Source organism: Myxocyprinus asiaticus, chromosome 24 (genome assembly GCF_019703515.2).
Source record: "Myxocyprinus asiaticus isolate MX2 ecotype Aquarium Trade chromosome 24, UBuf_Myxa_2, whole genome shotgun sequence".
NCBI classification, from domain to species: domain Eukaryota; kingdom Metazoa; phylum Chordata; class Actinopteri; order Cypriniformes; family Catostomidae; genus Myxocyprinus; species Myxocyprinus asiaticus.
The window spans coordinates 42,556,766-42,576,690 of NC_059367.1; the positions used below are offsets into that span (position 1 = coordinate 42,556,766).

The 19,925-nt window shown below is 41.0% G+C and overlaps 1 protein-coding gene across 2 annotated transcripts in view; it reads right to left on the reverse strand.

Annotated features, from left to right (window-relative positions):
* The window catches only part of LOC127415177 (rabenosyn-5-like), a 47,527-nt gene that overhangs the window by 10,285 nt on the left and 17,317 nt on the right, over positions 1–19,925 (reverse strand). For both annotated transcript variants that reach the window (XM_051653798.1, XM_051653799.1), the window contains exons 10-11: positions 10,553–10,655; positions 10,087–10,191 (exon numbers count right to left, since the gene is read on the reverse strand). In XM_051653798.1, the coding sequence (XP_051509758.1) occupies positions 10,087–10,191; positions 10,553–10,655 (208 nt within the window). The remainder of the gene's footprint in view (positions 1–10,086; positions 10,192–10,552; positions 10,656–19,925) is intronic.

The following is a 19,925-nucleotide window of genomic DNA, read 5'->3' on the forward strand; positions in this document are numbered from 1 at the left end:
CCAGCTGACATACGGCGCTTCAGCTCTGCCTCGGCACTTTTAATATTTCCTTCCAACTCCACGAGTTCTCGTGCTTTGGATTTTTTGCCGCCTTAAGTGCCTCCCAAGCCACGCCCACAGAAGATACTGAGGACCAGTTGGTCTCCATATAAACATTGATTTCTCTCTTTAACATTTGTTGGAAATCAGGATTTTGCCGAAGGGATACATTAAGGCGCCAACTATATGATTTCTTTTTCTCTATATGTGGCATCACTTCTAAACTCACCAGGGCGTGATCTGAGACTAAAATGTTTCCAATTGAGCAATCAACAACAGATGAAATGAGGGATTTGGATATAAAAAAAAATCTATTCTAGAATAAATCGTATGGACTGATGAAAAAAATTTATAGTCCCTACCGGATTGGTATGACTCAAGATGGCGCCGAGTATGGCTGCTGCGTTGCGAGCTCTGACACAACATGGTAGTGTTTTGTTTGTTTTGTTTACAATTCTTATGTTTTTTGTCTTGGATGTTGTCTGCCTTATTGTCTACGACAAACAAACACTTTTGGACATTGGTTCAGCAATTACACACCGTAAACCGGACTTCAAATTCCTCAATGCCGACCCGCTGTTTACAAGTACGCAAGCGGAGCCCTTTGTCTGTGCTGCACGGCTGCGGAAACGCAGGAGGAAAAGGGGAAACAGAGTCGGCGTTCTCATCAGAGTAAGACGCCATGCAAATCGATCCCCGCTACCCAGTATTCTACTGGCAAATGTTCAGTCTCTGGATAACAAGCTCTGTGAGCCGAAAGCGCGGATCTCTTTCCAACAAGAGACGAGGGACTGCTGCATTATCTGCCTTACGGAAACTTGGATGTCTGCGGAGATTCCAGACTCAGCCACTGAACCCGCGGGGGTTCTCCGTGCACCGAGCGGACAGAGCGAAAGACCTCTCAGGTAAAAGGAGAAGTGGTGGTGTATGTTTTATGATCAACAAATCCTGGTGTGATCAGAGCAACGTACATTCTATCAAGTCTTTCTGCTCTCCTGATCTGGAATTTCTCATGCTTCTGAGTTGACCATTCTGGCTACCGAGGGAATTCACAGTGGTCATTATCACTGCTGTGTACATCCCCCACAAGCTGACACAGACCGGGCACTCAAGGAACTGTATGGGATTATAAGCAAGCAGGAAACTGCGAACACTGAGGCCGCGTTCATTGTGTTCAAATCAGTCGCACCAAAATACCACCAGCACATTAGTTTCAACACACGAGGGGACCGGGTTTTGGACCACTGCTACTCTCCCCTCCGGGACGGCTACAAATCCCTCCCCCGCCCACCATTTGGCAAATCGGACCACTCTTCCATTCTGCCTCTGCCCGCTTACAGGCAGAAACTGAAACAGGAAGCACCCACTCTCAGAACAATCCAGTGCTGGTCGGATCAATCAGACTCTACGCTACAGGACTGTTTTGATCACACGGACTGGGAGATGTTCCAGTCCGCCTCTGATGATGACATCGAGCTTTACGCTGATAGCATAATTTGTTTCATCAGAAAGTGCGTAGAGGACATCGTTCCGACCAGAACAACATGGATCTATCTGAACCAGAAGCCATGGATTAATAGCGATGTTTGCACGGCACTTAATGTGCGGACCTCCGCTTTTAATTCCGGGAACGCGGAGGAGCATAAACATGCCAGTTATTCCCTACGAAAAAGAACATCAAAACGCCAGTACAGGAACAAGATTGAGAGACAGTTTAACACCACCAACTCTAGAAGCATGTGGCAGGGAATTAACATTATCACAGACTTTAAAGGGAATAAAAACTCCGCCATGAACACCGCTGCCTCTCTCCCGGATGAGCTAAATACTTTTTATGCTTGTTTTGAGGGAAATAACACTGCCCTCGCGGAGAGAGCTCTCACGGCCGAAGCTACAGAGGTTAGTTCACTCTCTGTCTCTGTAGCGGATGTAACCTGATCCTTCCGATGGGTGAATATCCGCAAAGCCACGGGCCCAGACGGCATTCCGGGCCACGTCATCAGAGCGTGCGCGAACCAGCTGGCTGGTGTTTTTACGGACATTTTCAACCTTTCCCTCTCTTTGTCTGTAGTCCCCACATGCTTTAAAACATCCACCATTGTGCCTGTTCCAAAGCAATCAAAAATCACTTGCTTAAATGACTGGCGTCCTGTTGCTCTGACCCCCATCATCAGCAAATGCTTTGAGAGACTAATCAGAGATTACATCTGCTCTGTGCTGCCTCTCTCTCTAGACCCACTGCAGTTTGCATACCGCAACAACCGCTCCACTGATGATGCCATTGCATCTACAATACACACTGCTCTCTCCCACCTGGAAAAAAAAGAACACTTATGTGAGAATGTTGTTTGTAGACTACAGCTCAGCATTCAACACCATAGTGCCCTCCAAGCTTGATGAGAAACTCCGGGCTTAAACAGCTCGCTGTGCAGCTGGATCCTGGACTTCCTGTCAAGCAGACGCCAGGTGGTTAGAATAGGCAGCAACATCTCCTCATCACTGACCCTCAACACTGGAGCCCCACAGGGCTGTGTTCTCAGCCCACTCTTGTATTCCTTGTACACGCATGACTGTGTGGCAACACATAGCTTCAGTGCCATCATTAAGTTTGCTGATGACACGACGGTGGTAGGTCTGATCACTGACAATAATGAAACAGCCTACAGAGAGGAGGTGCACACTCTGACACGCTGGTGTCAGGAGCACAACCTCTCCCTCAACGTCAGTAAGTCAAAGGAGCTTGTGGTGGACTTCAGAAGAAAAGACAGAGAACACAGTCCCATCACCATCAATGGAGCACCAGTGGAGAGAGTCAGCAGTTTCAGGTTCCTGGGTGTCCACATCACTGAGGAACTCACATGGTCCATCCACACTGAAGTCGTTGTGAAGAAGGCTCATCAGCGCCTCCTCTTCCTGAGACTGCTGAGGAAGTTTGGAATGAACCTCCACATCCTCACACAGTTCTACACCTGCACTGTAGAGAGCATCCTGACTGGCTGCATCTCCGCCTGGTACGGCAATAGCACCGCCCACAACCGCAAAGCACTGCAAAGGGTGGTGCGAACTGCCAGACACATCATCGGAGGTGAGCTTCCCTCCCTCCAGGACATATATACCAGGCGGTGTGTGAAAAATGCTCGGAGGATCATCAGAGATTCCAGCCACCCGAGCCATGGGCTGTTCTCACTGCTACCATCAGGCAGGCGGTATCGCAGCATCAGGACCCGCACCAGCCGACTCCATGATAGCTTCTTCCCCCAAGCAATCAGACTTTTGAACTCTTGATCTCCCACGATCAAAATACAACAGCACTGCACTTTATTACTCTTACTCTTATATCTCACACCGGACTGTCATAAATTATATTATTATTATATTATATTCTCTCTTAACAACTTACTATCAACCGACAGCCTGAATGTCAATACAGAACAATACAACCTACTGTACATTCTATATATACTTTTTTATTGAATAATGTGTATCTATATTGTGTGTATTGTATACTGTACAGTGTATATTATTATTTGTATATTGTGTTGTGTGTAATTATGTGTATGTTAGATTTTAAATTGTGTTGTGTTAATTTGATGTTATTGTAAATTGGTATATGTCTCATCACTGTCACGACTGCTATGTTGATTGGAACTGCACCCAAGAATTTCACACACCATTGCACTTGTGTATATGGCTGTGTGACAATAAAAGTGATTTGATTTGAGTTGATGGGTTCAAAAGTCTCCAAATATCCGAAAGACCAAGATTTGTACACATCCTGTGAAGTGTCACTGTTGCTCTAGGGGGTTTACACACTTTTGATTCACTGTGATCAAGGACTGAATCCATCAAAAGATTAAAGTCTCCTCCCAATATTATATCATGAGTGGTGCCAGCGGCTTGCAACATCCCTTCAAGATCTATAAAAAAGCCCTGATCATCAGTGTTAGGTGCGTAAATATTAGCCAAAATCAACCTTTGCCCTTGAATTTCAGCTAAAACAATAATTACTCTTCCTAATTTATCTTTAGTCTGTTTGAGACATTTGAACTGTAGATGTTTATTTACCAATATAATGACTCCCTTGCTCTTACTTGAGCCAGCACTAAAGAAAACATGTCCACCCCATATCTTCCCAAATTTTTCCGCTTCCTGCGGGGAGAGATGTGTTTCATGAAGAAACACTATATCATATTTCTTACGTTTACGAAAAGTAATAACCTTCCTTCTTTTTATGGGGTGCCCCAACCCATTTACATTCCATGTGGAGAGAGATAGTACACTCATATTAATATTTGACATTTTGATATAGTAGAAAAAATAAATTGTGTGTCAAAAACAAAATTATACAGACCACATTCCCCATTAGTGAAACAATCAAACCCCGAACATCCCCCCAAACAAAACAAACAGAAAAAAGAAAAACGTGCACATTAACTCCGCGCATGAAAGCACCAACCGGCGACAATCCCTTTAAACTCAAAAGGTCCATGAACGCCCACGAGCCCCCACGACAAATTTGCCATCGGATTGCTCAATTTTGCCTCACAAATTTGTGAAGCAAAATTACATAACAGAAAATACTTTGTAAATTAAACCCAGTCAATAGGAAGAATGAACACAAAGAATGTGTAGATTCATTCACAGAACTGTCTCAAAGGTGTGATCTTCCACAAAACAAATTCCAGCTGATATAAAACCGATCAGATTCCTCGGACAGACAAACGAGTGTTCCGTAAGCCAACTTTTATGAGTTCAGCGGATGACGTAATCATTCCAATGTCCCGTAAAAAAACTAAAACCAAAATACAGCCAGCAGGAAGAATAAGCACGAAGAACGGACAGATTAATCCATAGCTGTTCCAAAGGAGTGTTATTCAATAGAACAAGCTCCAGCCATTAGGCGGAACCAACACAAAAAGAAACAAAACTGGCATCCCGGTTCCCCGGATGGTCGAGTCAATTCACTCGGAGGCCGTATAAACATATATACCATGACTTACACAATCTGTCGGCTTCATAAAAGACATCCTTTGTGTGAGCATGTACATATTTTGCGGTCATCCGTAGTGTCCACTCTCAAACTGGCAGGAAACTTCAGTGCAAAAGTTTCTTTAAGGAAAAGTGTTATTCACAAAACAAGCTCCAGCCGCTCAGCAGAGCCAACGCAAAAAACCCAAAATGTTGCCCAGCTTCCTCAAGAGTAAGTACAGCGAGTCGACCCACTTACATGAGAAACATCCAATGGTTTACTCAGACATTGATTCTATAAAAGACATTGCTTGATTGGGACATATAAATACTTTGCGACCGACCTTCGTTTCTATTCTCAGTTTGGCTGGAAACATCAGAGCAAACGAGATATTTCGCCGATGTAAGAGTTTCTTACATTCCTTCTCTCTTGTCGAGTTCGCAAAGTCCGGGAACAAGAAAATATCATGGTTCTTCCAAGAAAGCTTCCCTTTGCTCCTCGCCTGGCGCAACACAAGATCTTTATCGGATGATCTCAGAAATCTGGCCAGAATCGATAGGGGCCTGTCTCCCTCAGCAAATCTGTGAGCTCGCTCGATTTCCAGCTTGTGGCCTGTTATGTCGAACAGACTCGGGAAAAACTCGTCTAGGAATGACTTTTTTTAATTATCAGCATCAGCCGATAAATTTTCCTGTTTGGCTGATGTTTTTCTTGAGGACAGTGAAAATCACCTGCTTGCCTGTGAAGCGACTGAGACATGTAAACGACCAGTCATGGTTCATTTTGTTGTTATGTGCATCATTGTTATGTGCAATTATCCCATCCCATCAGCTTCTAAATATTCTAAATATCCGACCAGTGTTCTGTTTATTTGTGTTTTTTCTGCTGCTGTTTATTCACTGTGTCGATGCTATCATGACTTATGATCGTCAAATATTATTGCACATCAGAAGTTCGTTGGAGACTCAACCTAGAGACTGTCCCATCGTGCATGACCGTTGTTACTCTACATTCTCTCACCCTCCATGGCGTGTTCGCCGGCTGCCTTGCTGTATCATTTACCAGCGAAAACGTTGAAGAAGGAGGGGAAACTGTGGAGGTATCTGGGTAAGGATTAGGAGAGAAGTTAGTGTTTCTTTGGCACAATCCTCCTCCTGCTCTATCACACTTCCCACTGGACATAATGGTCTTCACTTGGCTCGGCGTACATGGGACTTGACATACGCCTATCATCTGCCCATCGTCCCGGATCGGAATCAGCCACCTGACTACTCCACTCCTGTGAGACTGTGCGAATCTCCAAAACATTCGCCCACTGAAGTTTGTCCGACAATCATAGATACAAACCGTTCATTCCCAGGTAAAAATGGCCCTGGTTAATGCCAGGTCTGTGTCTAATAAGACTTATTTTGAATGACTTTTTCACCTGCCGCGGTTTGGATTTTTTATTTTTAACTGAGAAATGGACTGGAGCTGGTGAGTCATCCATCTTTGGTGAACTCTGTCCATCAAACTGTTGCTTTATTAGCACCCCAAGATGTGTTGGAAGAGGACGTGGAGTGGCTATGGTTTTTAGGAACCGGTTAAAAATAAGGACAATCTCTGTTGGGAACTTTTCTACATTTGAATCTCAATGTGTACTGATAGAATCCGCTTGCACTCCGTAATTATGCGTCTTGGTCTACAGGCCTCCTAAGCCAGATAAAGACTTTATAAAGGAGTTTTCTTAAAGCATGCAGTTGTGCAGCCATTGCTCAAAAAGCCTAATCTTGACGCAAAGTGTTTGAATAATTATCGTCCCATTTCAAAATTGCCATTTGTTTCAAAAGCTATGGAAAAAGTTGTTTTGTCACAGTTACTTCCTTTTCTGAACTCGACTCAGGTACTTGAACCATTTCAATCAGGTTTTACGACTCATCACAGTACTGAAACAGCTTTGTTAAAAGTGATGAACGATTTGTTACTTGCAGTTGATTCTGGTGATAATGCAGTTTTGATTTTACCGTATCTTAGTGCCGCATTTGACACGGTAGATCATAACATCCTTCTGTAACACCTTGAACAGTGGGTGGGCATTAAGGATACAGCACTACTCTGGTTTAATTCATATCTTAAATTCAGGACATTCTCAGTGGCTATTGGCCAGTTATTTTCATCATCTGTCTCTGTCTCCTGTGGGGTTCCTCAGGGGTCTATTTTGGGGCCACTACTCTTCAATCTGTACATGCTTCCTCTTGGTAACATCATTAGGATATATAACATCTCTTTACATTTCTATGCCAATGATTCTCAGCTGTACCTCCCATTAAAATCTAGAGACTCTTTGCAGCCTATCATGGACTGTCTTGAGGATATTAAATGCTGGATGGCAAATAACTTTCTCCAGCTCAACAATGATAAAACTGAGGTGATTATCTTTGGTCCCTCCAAAACTATCCTGGACTATTGTAATTCTCTATACCTTGGTCTTCCCCAATTATTATTGACATGTCGGCAGATGGTACAGAACGCAGCGGCTAGACTGTTAACGAGTACAAAAATTAAATTCAAGATTTTGCTGATTGTTTTTAAAGCTCTTAATCGACAAGCCCCATCTTATATGTCTGACCTTATTTATTTGCATTCATCTCATAAGTCTCTCAGGTCTGCCAATAAAGCTCTCCTATGTCCCACGGTCACGTTTTAAATTAAAATGTGACAGAGCCTTTGCAGTTGCTGCTCCACGCTTATGGAATCAATCCACCTGACATTATGTGTGCTCTTCAATCTCTATCTTTAAATCTAGACTGAAGACAAATTTTTACTCCTTGGCCTTCCTTGGCTAACTTTTAACTGTCTTGTCTAATGATAAAAAGGCAAATATCAATAAAAACTAATATCATATACCAGCAAATATGCACATATCTCATTTAAACAGATGTAATAAACCAATCTCACAACTGGAGCAGGTCCAGCATCCTGTGGAGCGCTCATTTATTTACCTCTCACCTCAGCAGTTCCCTGTAACTTTTTACTGTCTTGTCTAATGATAAAAAGGCAAATATCAATAAAATGTATAATATATACCATTTGCAAATATCTCGTTTAAACAGATGTATTTCACGAACATCATGAAAATCCAGCGTTTTCTTCCCATCAAGCACTCATCTAATATCTTCCTCTGAAGCGCGTATTCTATCAGAAAGAATAAAAAAACTTCAGGATCAGGATCAAAAGTTCCTCTGATTCACAAATCATGATAGTCAGTGGTCACAATACAAGCAGATGATCCGGGCCGTTTAAACTGTCAGAAGATTGCTGCTGCTCGCTGGATCCGCACGAACGCTCGAGTGCAACCAAAGTCTTTCTAGCAAGTCAGCCCATTGTCGGCCATGTTTGGAATCCAGTCATAACAGTGCAGCTCCTATCTACTTGAATGGGGGGAGACCTAAATCTCCAAAACAGTTGGTCAAGATTACGATCAAAGAAAATATTTCAAATCCTCAGTAAAATCTGACAACACTGGTATCATAAATGGTGCTTCTTTACCTCAGATTACGCAACAACAAAAAAAGGAAATTTACCTGGCTTATACAGCTAATGTGCATGCGCATTCTAAAGTTGACTGACAGGTGATCTAAAAGGTGATTTTACCTGTAAGGCGGGACTTCCTGGACTTCCATTGACCATTGGCTGCAGTTGGGTGTCCTAATTTCTCCCATTAATTTTAATAGAAGTGGCCAGTCTCTGCTAAATAGTCTTTGGTGCAACTTCTAAGTAAAAACGCTTCACGTGTGCTATGAGTATATGTCTTAATCACTATGCACTGTATGTACAATTGGTTTGATTCTGTATTTTTTGAGTAAATGTGATTGTTAATGTGCACATGCCATCCATGGTTACTGGACTACTGTGTGTACTGTAATTTCCTTCTTCCTAATATATTAACACTTTCTTCATGTGCAAATAATTTATTAAAATTTGATGACTAAACAGAAATCTGAAGAAACTGCTATCTGCCATTTAAAATACAATATAATTGTTTTAGATTCTTTTTTACAAAGTTTTGTGTGAACTTGAGTAAACAGTGCTAAATACAAGTTTTTTTTAGTTGTTTTTTTTAGCAATTTTATGTTTGTTATTTACTATATTAAATTGTGTGATATACCCTGCTCTCTGGATATCAGCAGCGGCCATTAAAAAACCCATATCAGTCGACTACTAGAGAGAATGGAACATCCACCGCTTGTTTTTTTTTAACCATGATGACTGATTATGACTATTGCTTTGATCTGTGACGTATTTCAAGCTTTTCGCATCTATAGCCAACATTTGGGAAGGGATCGTTTTTACAAACTTTGCGATTTGAATTATAATATATGATAAACATCACCTAATATTTTTGCGTTGCTCAGCCTGTGCTGCACACACCCACTAGTGGGCGCAACTCGTTCACACATCGCTGACTGAAGCGGTCAATGCAGACTATATTTTAAAACGCAGCCTATTACTGTTTAGTAATCGTGCAAGGCCAGATGGTCATTTCAATCTTATTTCAATTCATCATGCAGCCTTGGTTGATATCATATTGATGTCTCATAGGTCAAAGTCTGCAGGTTTTGTTTTCCCTCATTATGTAACTGCCATGTCCATAAAGCCATTTTTCCCCATTTATGTTAAAACGACAATGATTAAAAATGAAATATTACATTTTATGAGTGCCAACCCTCCTATATTTTGTAGCTATTATTATTTCTGGATTGTGCATTTAATTTCACAGGATTTTTACAGTGTGTGGTCTCCAAAATCATGTGTCCATTTTAGTCACATCCTTCACGCAAGTTCATTTCCCGATCTAAACAGGAAAAAAACTTGTCTAGACTGAAAACTTCTTTGATGTCTGAACTATCTGCAGGGGTTTATGATTATACATACAAATTGTTTGATACACTGGCAATATATAGTACTTTATATGTGAATTTAAATTTCACATTTTCACTGCAAATGTCACGTCCGTAACGCTGGAATCGCCTTTAAGGGTTAGCTGATTGATTGTGATAAAATATGAACAGAGTGCCATGACTGTGCTGTTCTGTCACCTGTCTCTCCTGTTGAACCCTTTTCTCCTGCTCCTCCCTCCTCTTCTCCTTCAGCTCCTCGTATTTCTCCTTGGTGGGGAGGGACGTCAGACCCAACAGTTTCTCCTGTAGGGTGTTAGAAAGCAAGTGTTCAAAAGGAGAATGTGAGTCTATTGTTTTGAATGAACAAGTGTCCAGTACATAGTTTGGTGAACTCCTTTGATAGAGTTTAAAAAGTGTGCAGAGCTTGAATCTTCACAAACAAGCTCAAATAGAAGATAGTTTTGATATGTTTAACATGTTTTAATCACTACATAATTCTCATACTTCCAATTACTGTATATTATTTCATAGTTTTGATGAATTTACTGTTATTCTAAAATGCAGAGATAGTCATAACTATAAATAAGTATGTGTCTCCAAACTTTTGACTGGTAATGTATATCTCTGGCTTCTTATGGCAAAGATGGTGTTGTTTGTGTCTCACCTGTATGAAAAGTGTAGCTGCATATCGCACCATCCTTTGCAGCTGGAGAGCTTTCGGGTGTGGCTGGACTTCTTCTTTTAACCCAAGTGTGAGAATCTTCTTACTAAATACAAACACATACCCATAAAAATGCATACATGACACAGATACACCCATCGCAAAATACAGTACGGCTACGCAACTTCATTATGCTGCCTCCTAAGATCCCGTTTTTTTGCCAGATTTCAAGGCAACATTGCATGCATTCTTCGATAAAGTAACTAAATCACCCAATAATCTGGCAATCCCTGAATTCTCTTTGATGAGATAAGTGGAAAAATCCATCCAAAGTGGTGGACAAAGCAGAAGAAATGTTCATTATAAATATACTTAAAATTCATTAAATTACAAAAACAATCGATAACATTATACATGCTGGATATGTATTTTTATTTGATAGGAAGACGTGCATAAACTAAGATGGAAGTACCCCCAGATCATAACCAATCCTCCACCTGGTCATCTAATGGGGAGACCTGGAGAGGTCTTCAAGCCACAGTGTCTCGCATCCACTGTGAAATATGGTGGAGGATCAGTGATGATCTGGGAGTGCTTCAGCAAGGCTTGAATTGGGCAGATTCGTCTTTGTGAAGGACGCATGAATCAAGCCACATACAAGGTTATCCTGGAAGAAAACTTGCTTCCTTCTAATCTGACAATGTTCTCCAACTCTGAGGATTGTTTTTTCCAGCAGGACAATACTCCATGACACACAGTCAGGTCAAACAAGGTGTGGATGGAGGACCACCAGATCAAGACCCTGTCATGGCCAGCCCAATCTCCAGACCTGAACCCCATTGAAAACCTCTGGAATGTGATCAAGAGGAAGAAGGGCGGCCACAAGTCATCAAACAAAGCCAAGCTGCTTGAATTTTTGCACCAGGAGTGGCATAAAATCACCCAACAGCAATGTGAAAGACTGGTAGAGAGCATACCAAGATGCATGAAAGCTGTGATTGAAAATCAGGGTAATTCTACCAAATATTGATTTCTGAACTCTTCTTAAGTTAAAACATTAGTATTGTGTTGTTTAAAAATGAATATGAACTTGTTTTCTTTGCATTATTTGAGGTCTGAAAACACTATATATTTTTGTTATTTTGACCAGTTGTCATTTTCTGCAAATAAATATTCTAAATGACAATATTTTTGTTTGGAATTTTAGAGAAATGTTGTCAGTACTTTATAAAATAATACAAAAATGTTCATTTTACTCAAACACATACCTATAAATAGTAAATCCAGAGAAACTGATCATTTTGCAGTGGTCTCTTAAGTTTTTTCGAGAGCTGTATATGAATACAGATGCACTTCAGAAAAGTCATGTGACTTTGCCTCAACAAGAGATGTGAATACATAATTAGATCAGAGAATATCATCAATATCATCTGAAATGTTGCTGTAGTTATTGTGAAATAAAATGATTGTGTATTATTAACTCCCAGCAGAGGTGGGTAGAGTACCCAAAAACATTACTCAAGTAAAAGTATTACTTTCAAAAAAATAATTACTCAAGTAGAAGAAAAAGTACTCATGTTAATAATTACAGGAGTAAGAAAGTATCCAATTGAAAGAATACTCAAGTAGTGAGTAACTAGTTACTTCCACATAAAACATAATAGACGTTTACTCCCCATTATACCATTACATAATACACATTTAACATGTGCTACATAATAGTAATTATTATTATTACTACAATTATTACAATTATTATATTGGAAATTCTGTCATCATTCACCATCATGTTGTTCCAAACCTGTATTATTTTCTTTCTTCCATGCACCACAATCAAGGAGATGTTAGACAGAATGTTAGCCTTAGTCCCCGTTTACTTTCACTGAGTGTTTTATTCCTCCATATTTTGAAAGGGAATGGTGCCCGAGACTGTCAGTCTCTAATATTTTGTCTAACATCTTTCGGGTTCCACAAAATACACAAAGTCACATGGGTTTGGAACAACATGAAGGTGGGAAAATTATGACAAAACATAAATTTATGGCTAAACTATCACTTTAAGGACACTCTGTCAATAAGAAGAGAAGTTTGGAAACCTTTCTAGTAATTATTACGGTGAAAAAACGTGAACACAGGCCCAACTTTATATAATTCAGAATCAGAATTAGCTTTATTGCCAGGTATGCTTACACATACAAGGAATTTGTCCAGCTTCCAGTGCACAACAATACAATACAGCAACAAGACAGAGATAATAATAAAGAAATAGAATAAAAATAAAACATTATCAGAAAATAAATTATATATAGAAATACACAATAAGACTATATTATATATATATATATATATATATATATATATATATATATATATATATATATATATATACACACACACACACACAATGTAATGGCAGATGAGGTATGGCATGTTGTATGTTGGATAAATATAAATAGACTAAGCTGTGTATTGCACATAATTATTGCTCAATGGGGCAGTTTTAACTGTTCATGAGATGGATAGCCTGAGGGAAAAAACTGTTCCTGTGCCTGACGGTTCTGGCGCTCGGTGCTCAGTGCTCTGTAGCGTCGGCCAGAGGGCAACAGTTCAAAAAGGTAGTGGGCAAGGTGAGTGGGGTCCAGAGTGATTTTTCCAGCCTTTTTCCTCACTCTGGAAGTGTAAGTTCTTGAAGGGAGGGCAGGGGACCTCTCAGCAGTCCGAACTGTCCTCTGTAGTCTTCTGATATCCGATTTCATAGCTGAACCAAACCAGACAGTTATTGAAGTGCACAGGACAGACTCAATGACTGCTGAGTAGAACTGTATCAGCAGCGCCTGTGGCAGGTTGAACTTCCTCAAGTGGCGAAGGAAGTACAACCTCTGCTGGGCCTTTTTCACAATGGAGTCAATGTGGGTCTCCCACTTCAGGTCCTGTGGGATGGTAGTGCCCAGGAACCTGAAAGACTCCACTGCTGCCACAGTGCTGTTTAGAATGGTGAGTGTGGTCAGTGTTGGGGTGTTCCTCCTAAAGTCCACAATCATCTCCACTGTTTTGAGCGTGTTCAGCTCCAGATTGTTTTGACTGCACCAGACAGCTAGCCGTTCAACCTCCCATCTGCATGCAGATTCATCGTCATCTCGGATGAGGCTGATGACAGTGGTGTCCTCTGCAAACTTCAGGAGCTTGACAGAGGGGTCCTTGGCGGTGCAGTCATTTGCATACAGGAAGAGTAGTGGGGAGAGCACACATCCCCCAGTCCTGATTTTACAGGTGCTGGATGTGAATTTCCCCTTTCTCACAAGCTGCTGCCTGTCTGTCATAAAGCTGGTAATCCACTGACAGATAGAAGTGGGAACAGAGAGTTGGTGTAATTTAGTCTGGAGAATAGCTGGGATGATGGTGTTGAAAGCCGAACTGAAGTCCACAAAAGGATCCTTACATATGTCCCTGGTCTATCCAGATGTTACAGGATATGATGCAATCCCTTGTTGACTGCATCCTCCACAGACCTGTTTGCTCAATAAGCAAATTGAAGGGGATCTAGAAAGGGTCCAGTGATGTTCTTCAGGTGGGCCAACACCAGTCTCTCAAATGATTTCATGACCACAGACGTCAGGGCGACAGGTCTGTAGTCATTAAGTCCTGTGATTTTTGGTTTCTTTGGGACAGGAATAATGATTGAGCATTTGAAGCAGCATGGGACTTCACACTGCTCCAGTGATCTATTGAAGATCTGTGTGAAGATGGGGGCCTGCTGGTTGGCACAGGATCGAAGACACACTGGTGAGACGCCATCTGGGCCTGAAGCCTTCCTCGTCTTTTGTTTCCGAAAGACGCGGCTCACATCATCTTCACAGATCTTAAGTGCAGGTTGAGTAGCAGGAGGGGGGTTGCAGGAGGTGTTGTGGGGTGTGAGATTGGGCCTTTCAAATTTACAGTAGAACACATTCATGTCGTCAGCCAGTTGTTGATTCCCTACAGTGTTGGGGGTAGGTCTCTTGAAGTTAGTAATGTCTTTCAGGCCGCTCCACACTGATGCAGGGTCGTTAGCTGAAAACTTGTTTTTCAGCTTCTCAAAGTATCTTCTTTTAACCACTCTGATTTCCTTATTCAGTGTGTTCCTGGCCTGATTGTAAAATACTTTATCCCCCCTCTGTTAGCATCCTCTTTGGCCTGACAAAGGTGCCTAAGTTCTGCTGTAAACCATGGTTTATCATTGTTGAATGTTAAATAAGTCCTAGTAGGAATGCATATATCCTCACAGAAACTGATATATGATGTAACAGTATCTGTAAACTCATCCAGATTGGCATCTGCAGCCTCAAAAACATTCCAATCAGTGCAGTCAAAACAGGCTTGTAGTTCCAGCTCTGCTTCATTGGTCCATCTCTTTACAGTCTTTACTACAGGTTTAGATCATTTTAGTTTCTGCCTGTAGGTCAGGAGAAGATGAACCAGACAGTGATCAGAGAGTCCCAAAGCTGCTCTAGGGACAGAGCGATATGCATCCTTTATTGTTGTGTAGCAGTGATCCAGTATATTTCGGTCTCTGTTTGGGCATGTAATGTGCTGTTTGTTTTTGGGCAGTTCACGTGTGAGGTTTGCTTTGTTAAAATCCCCAAGAATAATAATAACCAGGTATTGTTGTTCTGTGTCTGTGATTTGATCAGCCAGCTGTTGCAGCACGGCACTCACGCACGCATGTGGTGGGATATAAACACTCACCAGAATAAACAAGGAAAACTCCCGCAGGGAGTAGAAAGGCTTACAGTTAATAAAGAGTGCTTCCAAATCTTCGGCACATCTTCTTTAAAGTTGTTACATCTGTACACCAACCTTCATTGATGTAAAAGCATGGTCTACCACCTCTCGTTTTCCCCATTAAATCCACAATGCGATCCGTTCTGAACAGCTGGAAGCCCGGCAGATGTAATGCGTTGTCCGGAATGGCTTCAATCATCCAGTTTTCTGTGAAGCACAAGCCAGCAGAGGTTGAAAAGTCCTTGTTTGTATTGATGAGGAGATGTAGTTCATCCGTTTTGTTAGGAAGAGAGCGGAGGTTCGCTAGATGAATATTTGGCAGCGCTGTTCGAAAGCCACGTAGACGGAGCTTGACTAGCGCGCTTGCTCGTCTCCCTCACCTGCGTCTCTTGAACAGCACAGCTGCACCTCTGACTAAAATGTCCAGAAAAGCGTCCGAATAGTCAAAAACAGTGAAAAGATTGTCTGGTATATACTGCCAAATGTTCAACAGTTTGTCCCTGGTAAAATTGATTGGAAAAAAGTTACTAAACACAGAACAAACAAACAAATACAACAACAGAATTGGAGCGCTCCACACCGAGGCGGCCATCCACGGCGCCATCTTGATGTATAACTCCATTTATGTTTTAACTTAGTTTAATTCTGAATAAAACGAAGCAAGATCATGCTTTATTAATGCCTAATGTTGCTACTTCACAGCTTTTTAAAGTCTTGCATTGATTCTTAGTTCAGTGTAGATACAGTATTTCGTCAAAAGAATTTAGATCATTAGTTCTATACACTAAGGGTAAACTGCACCTTATCTCTGTGTTCAAAGCTTGTTCTCTGTTGTCCATTAGAAAAACGTGCCACGTCTGTCAAATGAAGAAATACTGACTGCACATGATGGGCAGAGCAAAAGGCATTTACACTTAATGCGGATGTTTACTGGATACAGACACAGACGTATTGCAGCACTGATATAAATATTTATAATTATAAACTGAGGTCCTAAGAGCCCATAGATACAGAATCACCCTGAAAATGACCATCACCATGATACTGACAAGCTCACGTTATCACAAAATTGCCAAAACTTACCGCAACGAGTTTTTAGGGGTTCAAACGCTTAGTGCTGAAACCCTATTTGTATTATTATTTTTATTATTATTCCGCCATAAAACTGATCGGGCAGAGCAAACCGTAAGGCCTAGAGACTTGAAACTTGGTCAGATGGTAATAGTATTGCTCGCTACTCAGAAACACAGACTCGGCCAAATCGGTCAATAGGGGGCGCTACAGCGATCAAAAACGCGAAACTGCTCATAACTCCTAGACTGTTTGTCGGGAATTTCATTTCCGCCTATAAAAAGTTTCCGCCATCTTGGATTTTTCATAAAACCTACTTTTGCGAACTAGTCCTAGGTTTTTCGTCCGATCGGGTCAAAACCAGTGCCAAACGATTCTATAGAGCCTCAATATCAAAAGTTATCAAAAAAAGTTTGAACATTCGACTTGAGCTAGCTACGGTATGTGAAAACATCGGAAGTAGGAGTGGCCAGTTTTACGTAAATGGCTCTTGAAGGAAATGAGATATCTTCACCAAACTTATGTAAGAGGTCAATCTTTGGTCGCCCAGAGAAGTTGGCATGGTTCTGCCACATGGTGGCACTATAATACCAAAAAAAAACATGAAATTGGCTGTAATTATGAAACCGTTAATCCTATTGACTTCAAACTTTGCATACATTGTCTTTGTCTCAGCTGCCATTATTGTCTATATGGACATTCACGTATGTTGAAAAACATGGCCGCCATTGGCCAACCAAATTTCCGTAGCTATTACACAAGGTTAACAATGACCGATCGGAACGAAACTTGGTGGACCTATTTGACTCTTGGTCTGAAAGGGTTGTGCAAAGTTTTAAAAGAATAGGCCACTAGGTGGTGCTATCACGATTTTTGTAGGTGTTAATGGTTGTATATAATGCAGTGTTGTGAAAAACACAAGTAATATATATCATCTGATAGCTCTTCTCATTCTAAACAACTTTGCCTAAAGAAGCATTGGTGTCTGTCAAACCGTTCGGTAAATATTTCAGATAATGTTAAAAACCTACTTTTGTGAACTAGTCCTAGGTTTTTCACCTGATCGGAACCAAACCAGTGCAGAAATATACTCTGGTGTCTGATTATCAATAATTATCAAAATAAGTTGAAATTTTGACTCACGGTCGCTAAGGGGTGCCAAAACGTTCGAAAAGGGCAGGCCATTTTTACTAAAATGGCTATAACGCCCGAAGGAAATGAGAAACTCGGTACACATTTGTATGAGCTCAATCTGAGGTCACAGTAAAAAAAACCGTGGAGTTTGGCCACTTGGTGGCGCTATAACAGGAAAAAAACATGAAAACAGCTCTAACTACTCAACCATTAGTCTGATTGAGTTGAAAATCAGCATGCAGTGTCTTTGTCCAAGGTGCCATGACTGTCAAAGACATTGGTGTATCTCAAAAACATGGCTGCTATCGGCCAATGAAGTTTGAGCACCTATTAGACAAGGCTAACGGAGGCCGATCGGCTGTGTCCCAATTCAAAGGCTGCATCCTTCGAAGGACTCGGACTTCAAAGGCCATGCCTTCGAAGGCCGCGAAGGTCGGACTGAGCATTGTTAATTGGGACAGTCTAGCCTAAGGAGGACTGTTCTTGTCACCTAACAACTGTGACATCTGCCGAGTGACTGTTACGTTTGTACTTTACTTTTTTGAAAGTTATATTAAACTTTCTGAAAACAAAACAGGGTTCACAAACTGTCTAAATATTTTCACCATGGTCCATTTCTGTATATAATAAAGAGTATAAACTATATATAATCGCATCTTAGTAATATATAACTCATTAGATATTTGAGTAAGTTGAAACACAATACTTATATTTAAAAGTGTAATTCGGCAATTTCTCTCAAAACAAATCCTGTTGTCACTGGCGCGCAATGAATTCTGGGGTAGGCAAGGCCGCGAAGGATCCATCTGTTGTATCCTTCATTTCACGGGAAACGAAAGATGCATTTGGAGGCTGCATTTGAAGGAGCCTTCGAATTGGGACAGCCTTTGTCACGCAGCAGTGACGCAATAGGCCTTCGAATGCGACCTTTGAAGGATGCAGCTTCTGAATTGGGACGCAGCTATAATTTATATCATTTGTTAAATATCCTCATTCTGAACAACTTTGCCTCAAGAACCACTGCTGTCAATCAAATCGTTCATTAAATATTCACGATTATGTAAAAACTAGTCCTAGGTTTTTCGCTCAACCTCAATAAAACCAATGCAGTACAATTCTCTGGATTCTCTAGGTCAATAATTATAAAAAAATTTTTTTTTGGACTTTACCCTTTGGGTAGCTATAACAGTGTCATTTAGAAAATGGGCATGGTCAAGTGTACAAATAAGCCCATAATTCCTAAACAAAAACTCAGGACTTCACGAAATTAAGTGAGCACATGCGACATATGATTCTAAACAAGCATGCAGACTTTTATGGAGATCGGACCAAAGGTGGCTCTATGAGCTTTAAAAAGCTTTAAAAACCATTTATTTCCATAGTAAATTGCCTGTATTGGCTGTAAATGGTCTATTCCATGTATGATATAGGTGGTTACATGCTTGCTAAATAAAACATAATAACTTTTTACGCATGTGCTTAAAGGCCTTAAACCCCATTAATTGCTGCTCACAGCTATATTCTTAAATTGGAGCTGTAATTTTAATCTTGAAATATCCGCTTGTTTTTGGTGTAAAAGGCATTGCATGCCGAAAGTGTTTGTTTTGAGCGCTTGCTCAGGAGTGATGAGCTCAACTCGAGTAACAGGGCGCCGCTGTAAGTTCCACTGTCATAAAAGTCCCATTCAAAAAACTCAATAAATTACACATTTAATAACACTAATTAAATTAAAACAGTAATGTAACAACATGAACGTCGCCCATTGTAACAAAATAAAAGTAAATTTTTTCATTAGAAATTTACTTCAGTGGAGTCACGTGACGCCATGCGAGGAGCAGACGTGTGAACAAGCTCTGCGCACTTTGCTAGTGTTTTAATTATTTTCATGTTATAATCCAGTGAGATTCGATACACCCAGTTACATGTTTGCTCTTTGAGGTAAACATGGCAAAGAAGACTCTGGAGACATTAAAAGACACTTACATGCTCAAGCTGAAACCTCTGACAGCCCTGCAAACCGGGGACTCGATTTGGAAAGCGCGACTGGAGATGAAATCCAGCGTCAACTGTCCAACATTTATTATGCTGACGAAGGTTGTTGCTGACTTGGAGGATCTCACTGTAATACGTCGATTGATTACGGCGATGGAAATAAAATTCTCTGAATTGGTCACAAGAGTGGCAGATGTTGAGAAACGGATAGATTATTTGGAGTCATCGGAAAGGGAATTATCCGCTAATCCGCCTGCATCCAAAACAGACTTGGAACACATTGGAAAAATTGGAAGATCTCGAAAATAGGAATCAAAAGGAACAATATTCGGATTGTTGGAATTCCTGAGCATGAAGAGAGCAAAGATATGGTGAAATTCCTGGACAAGCCCTTCCCAAGTCTGCTCGACATAACAGG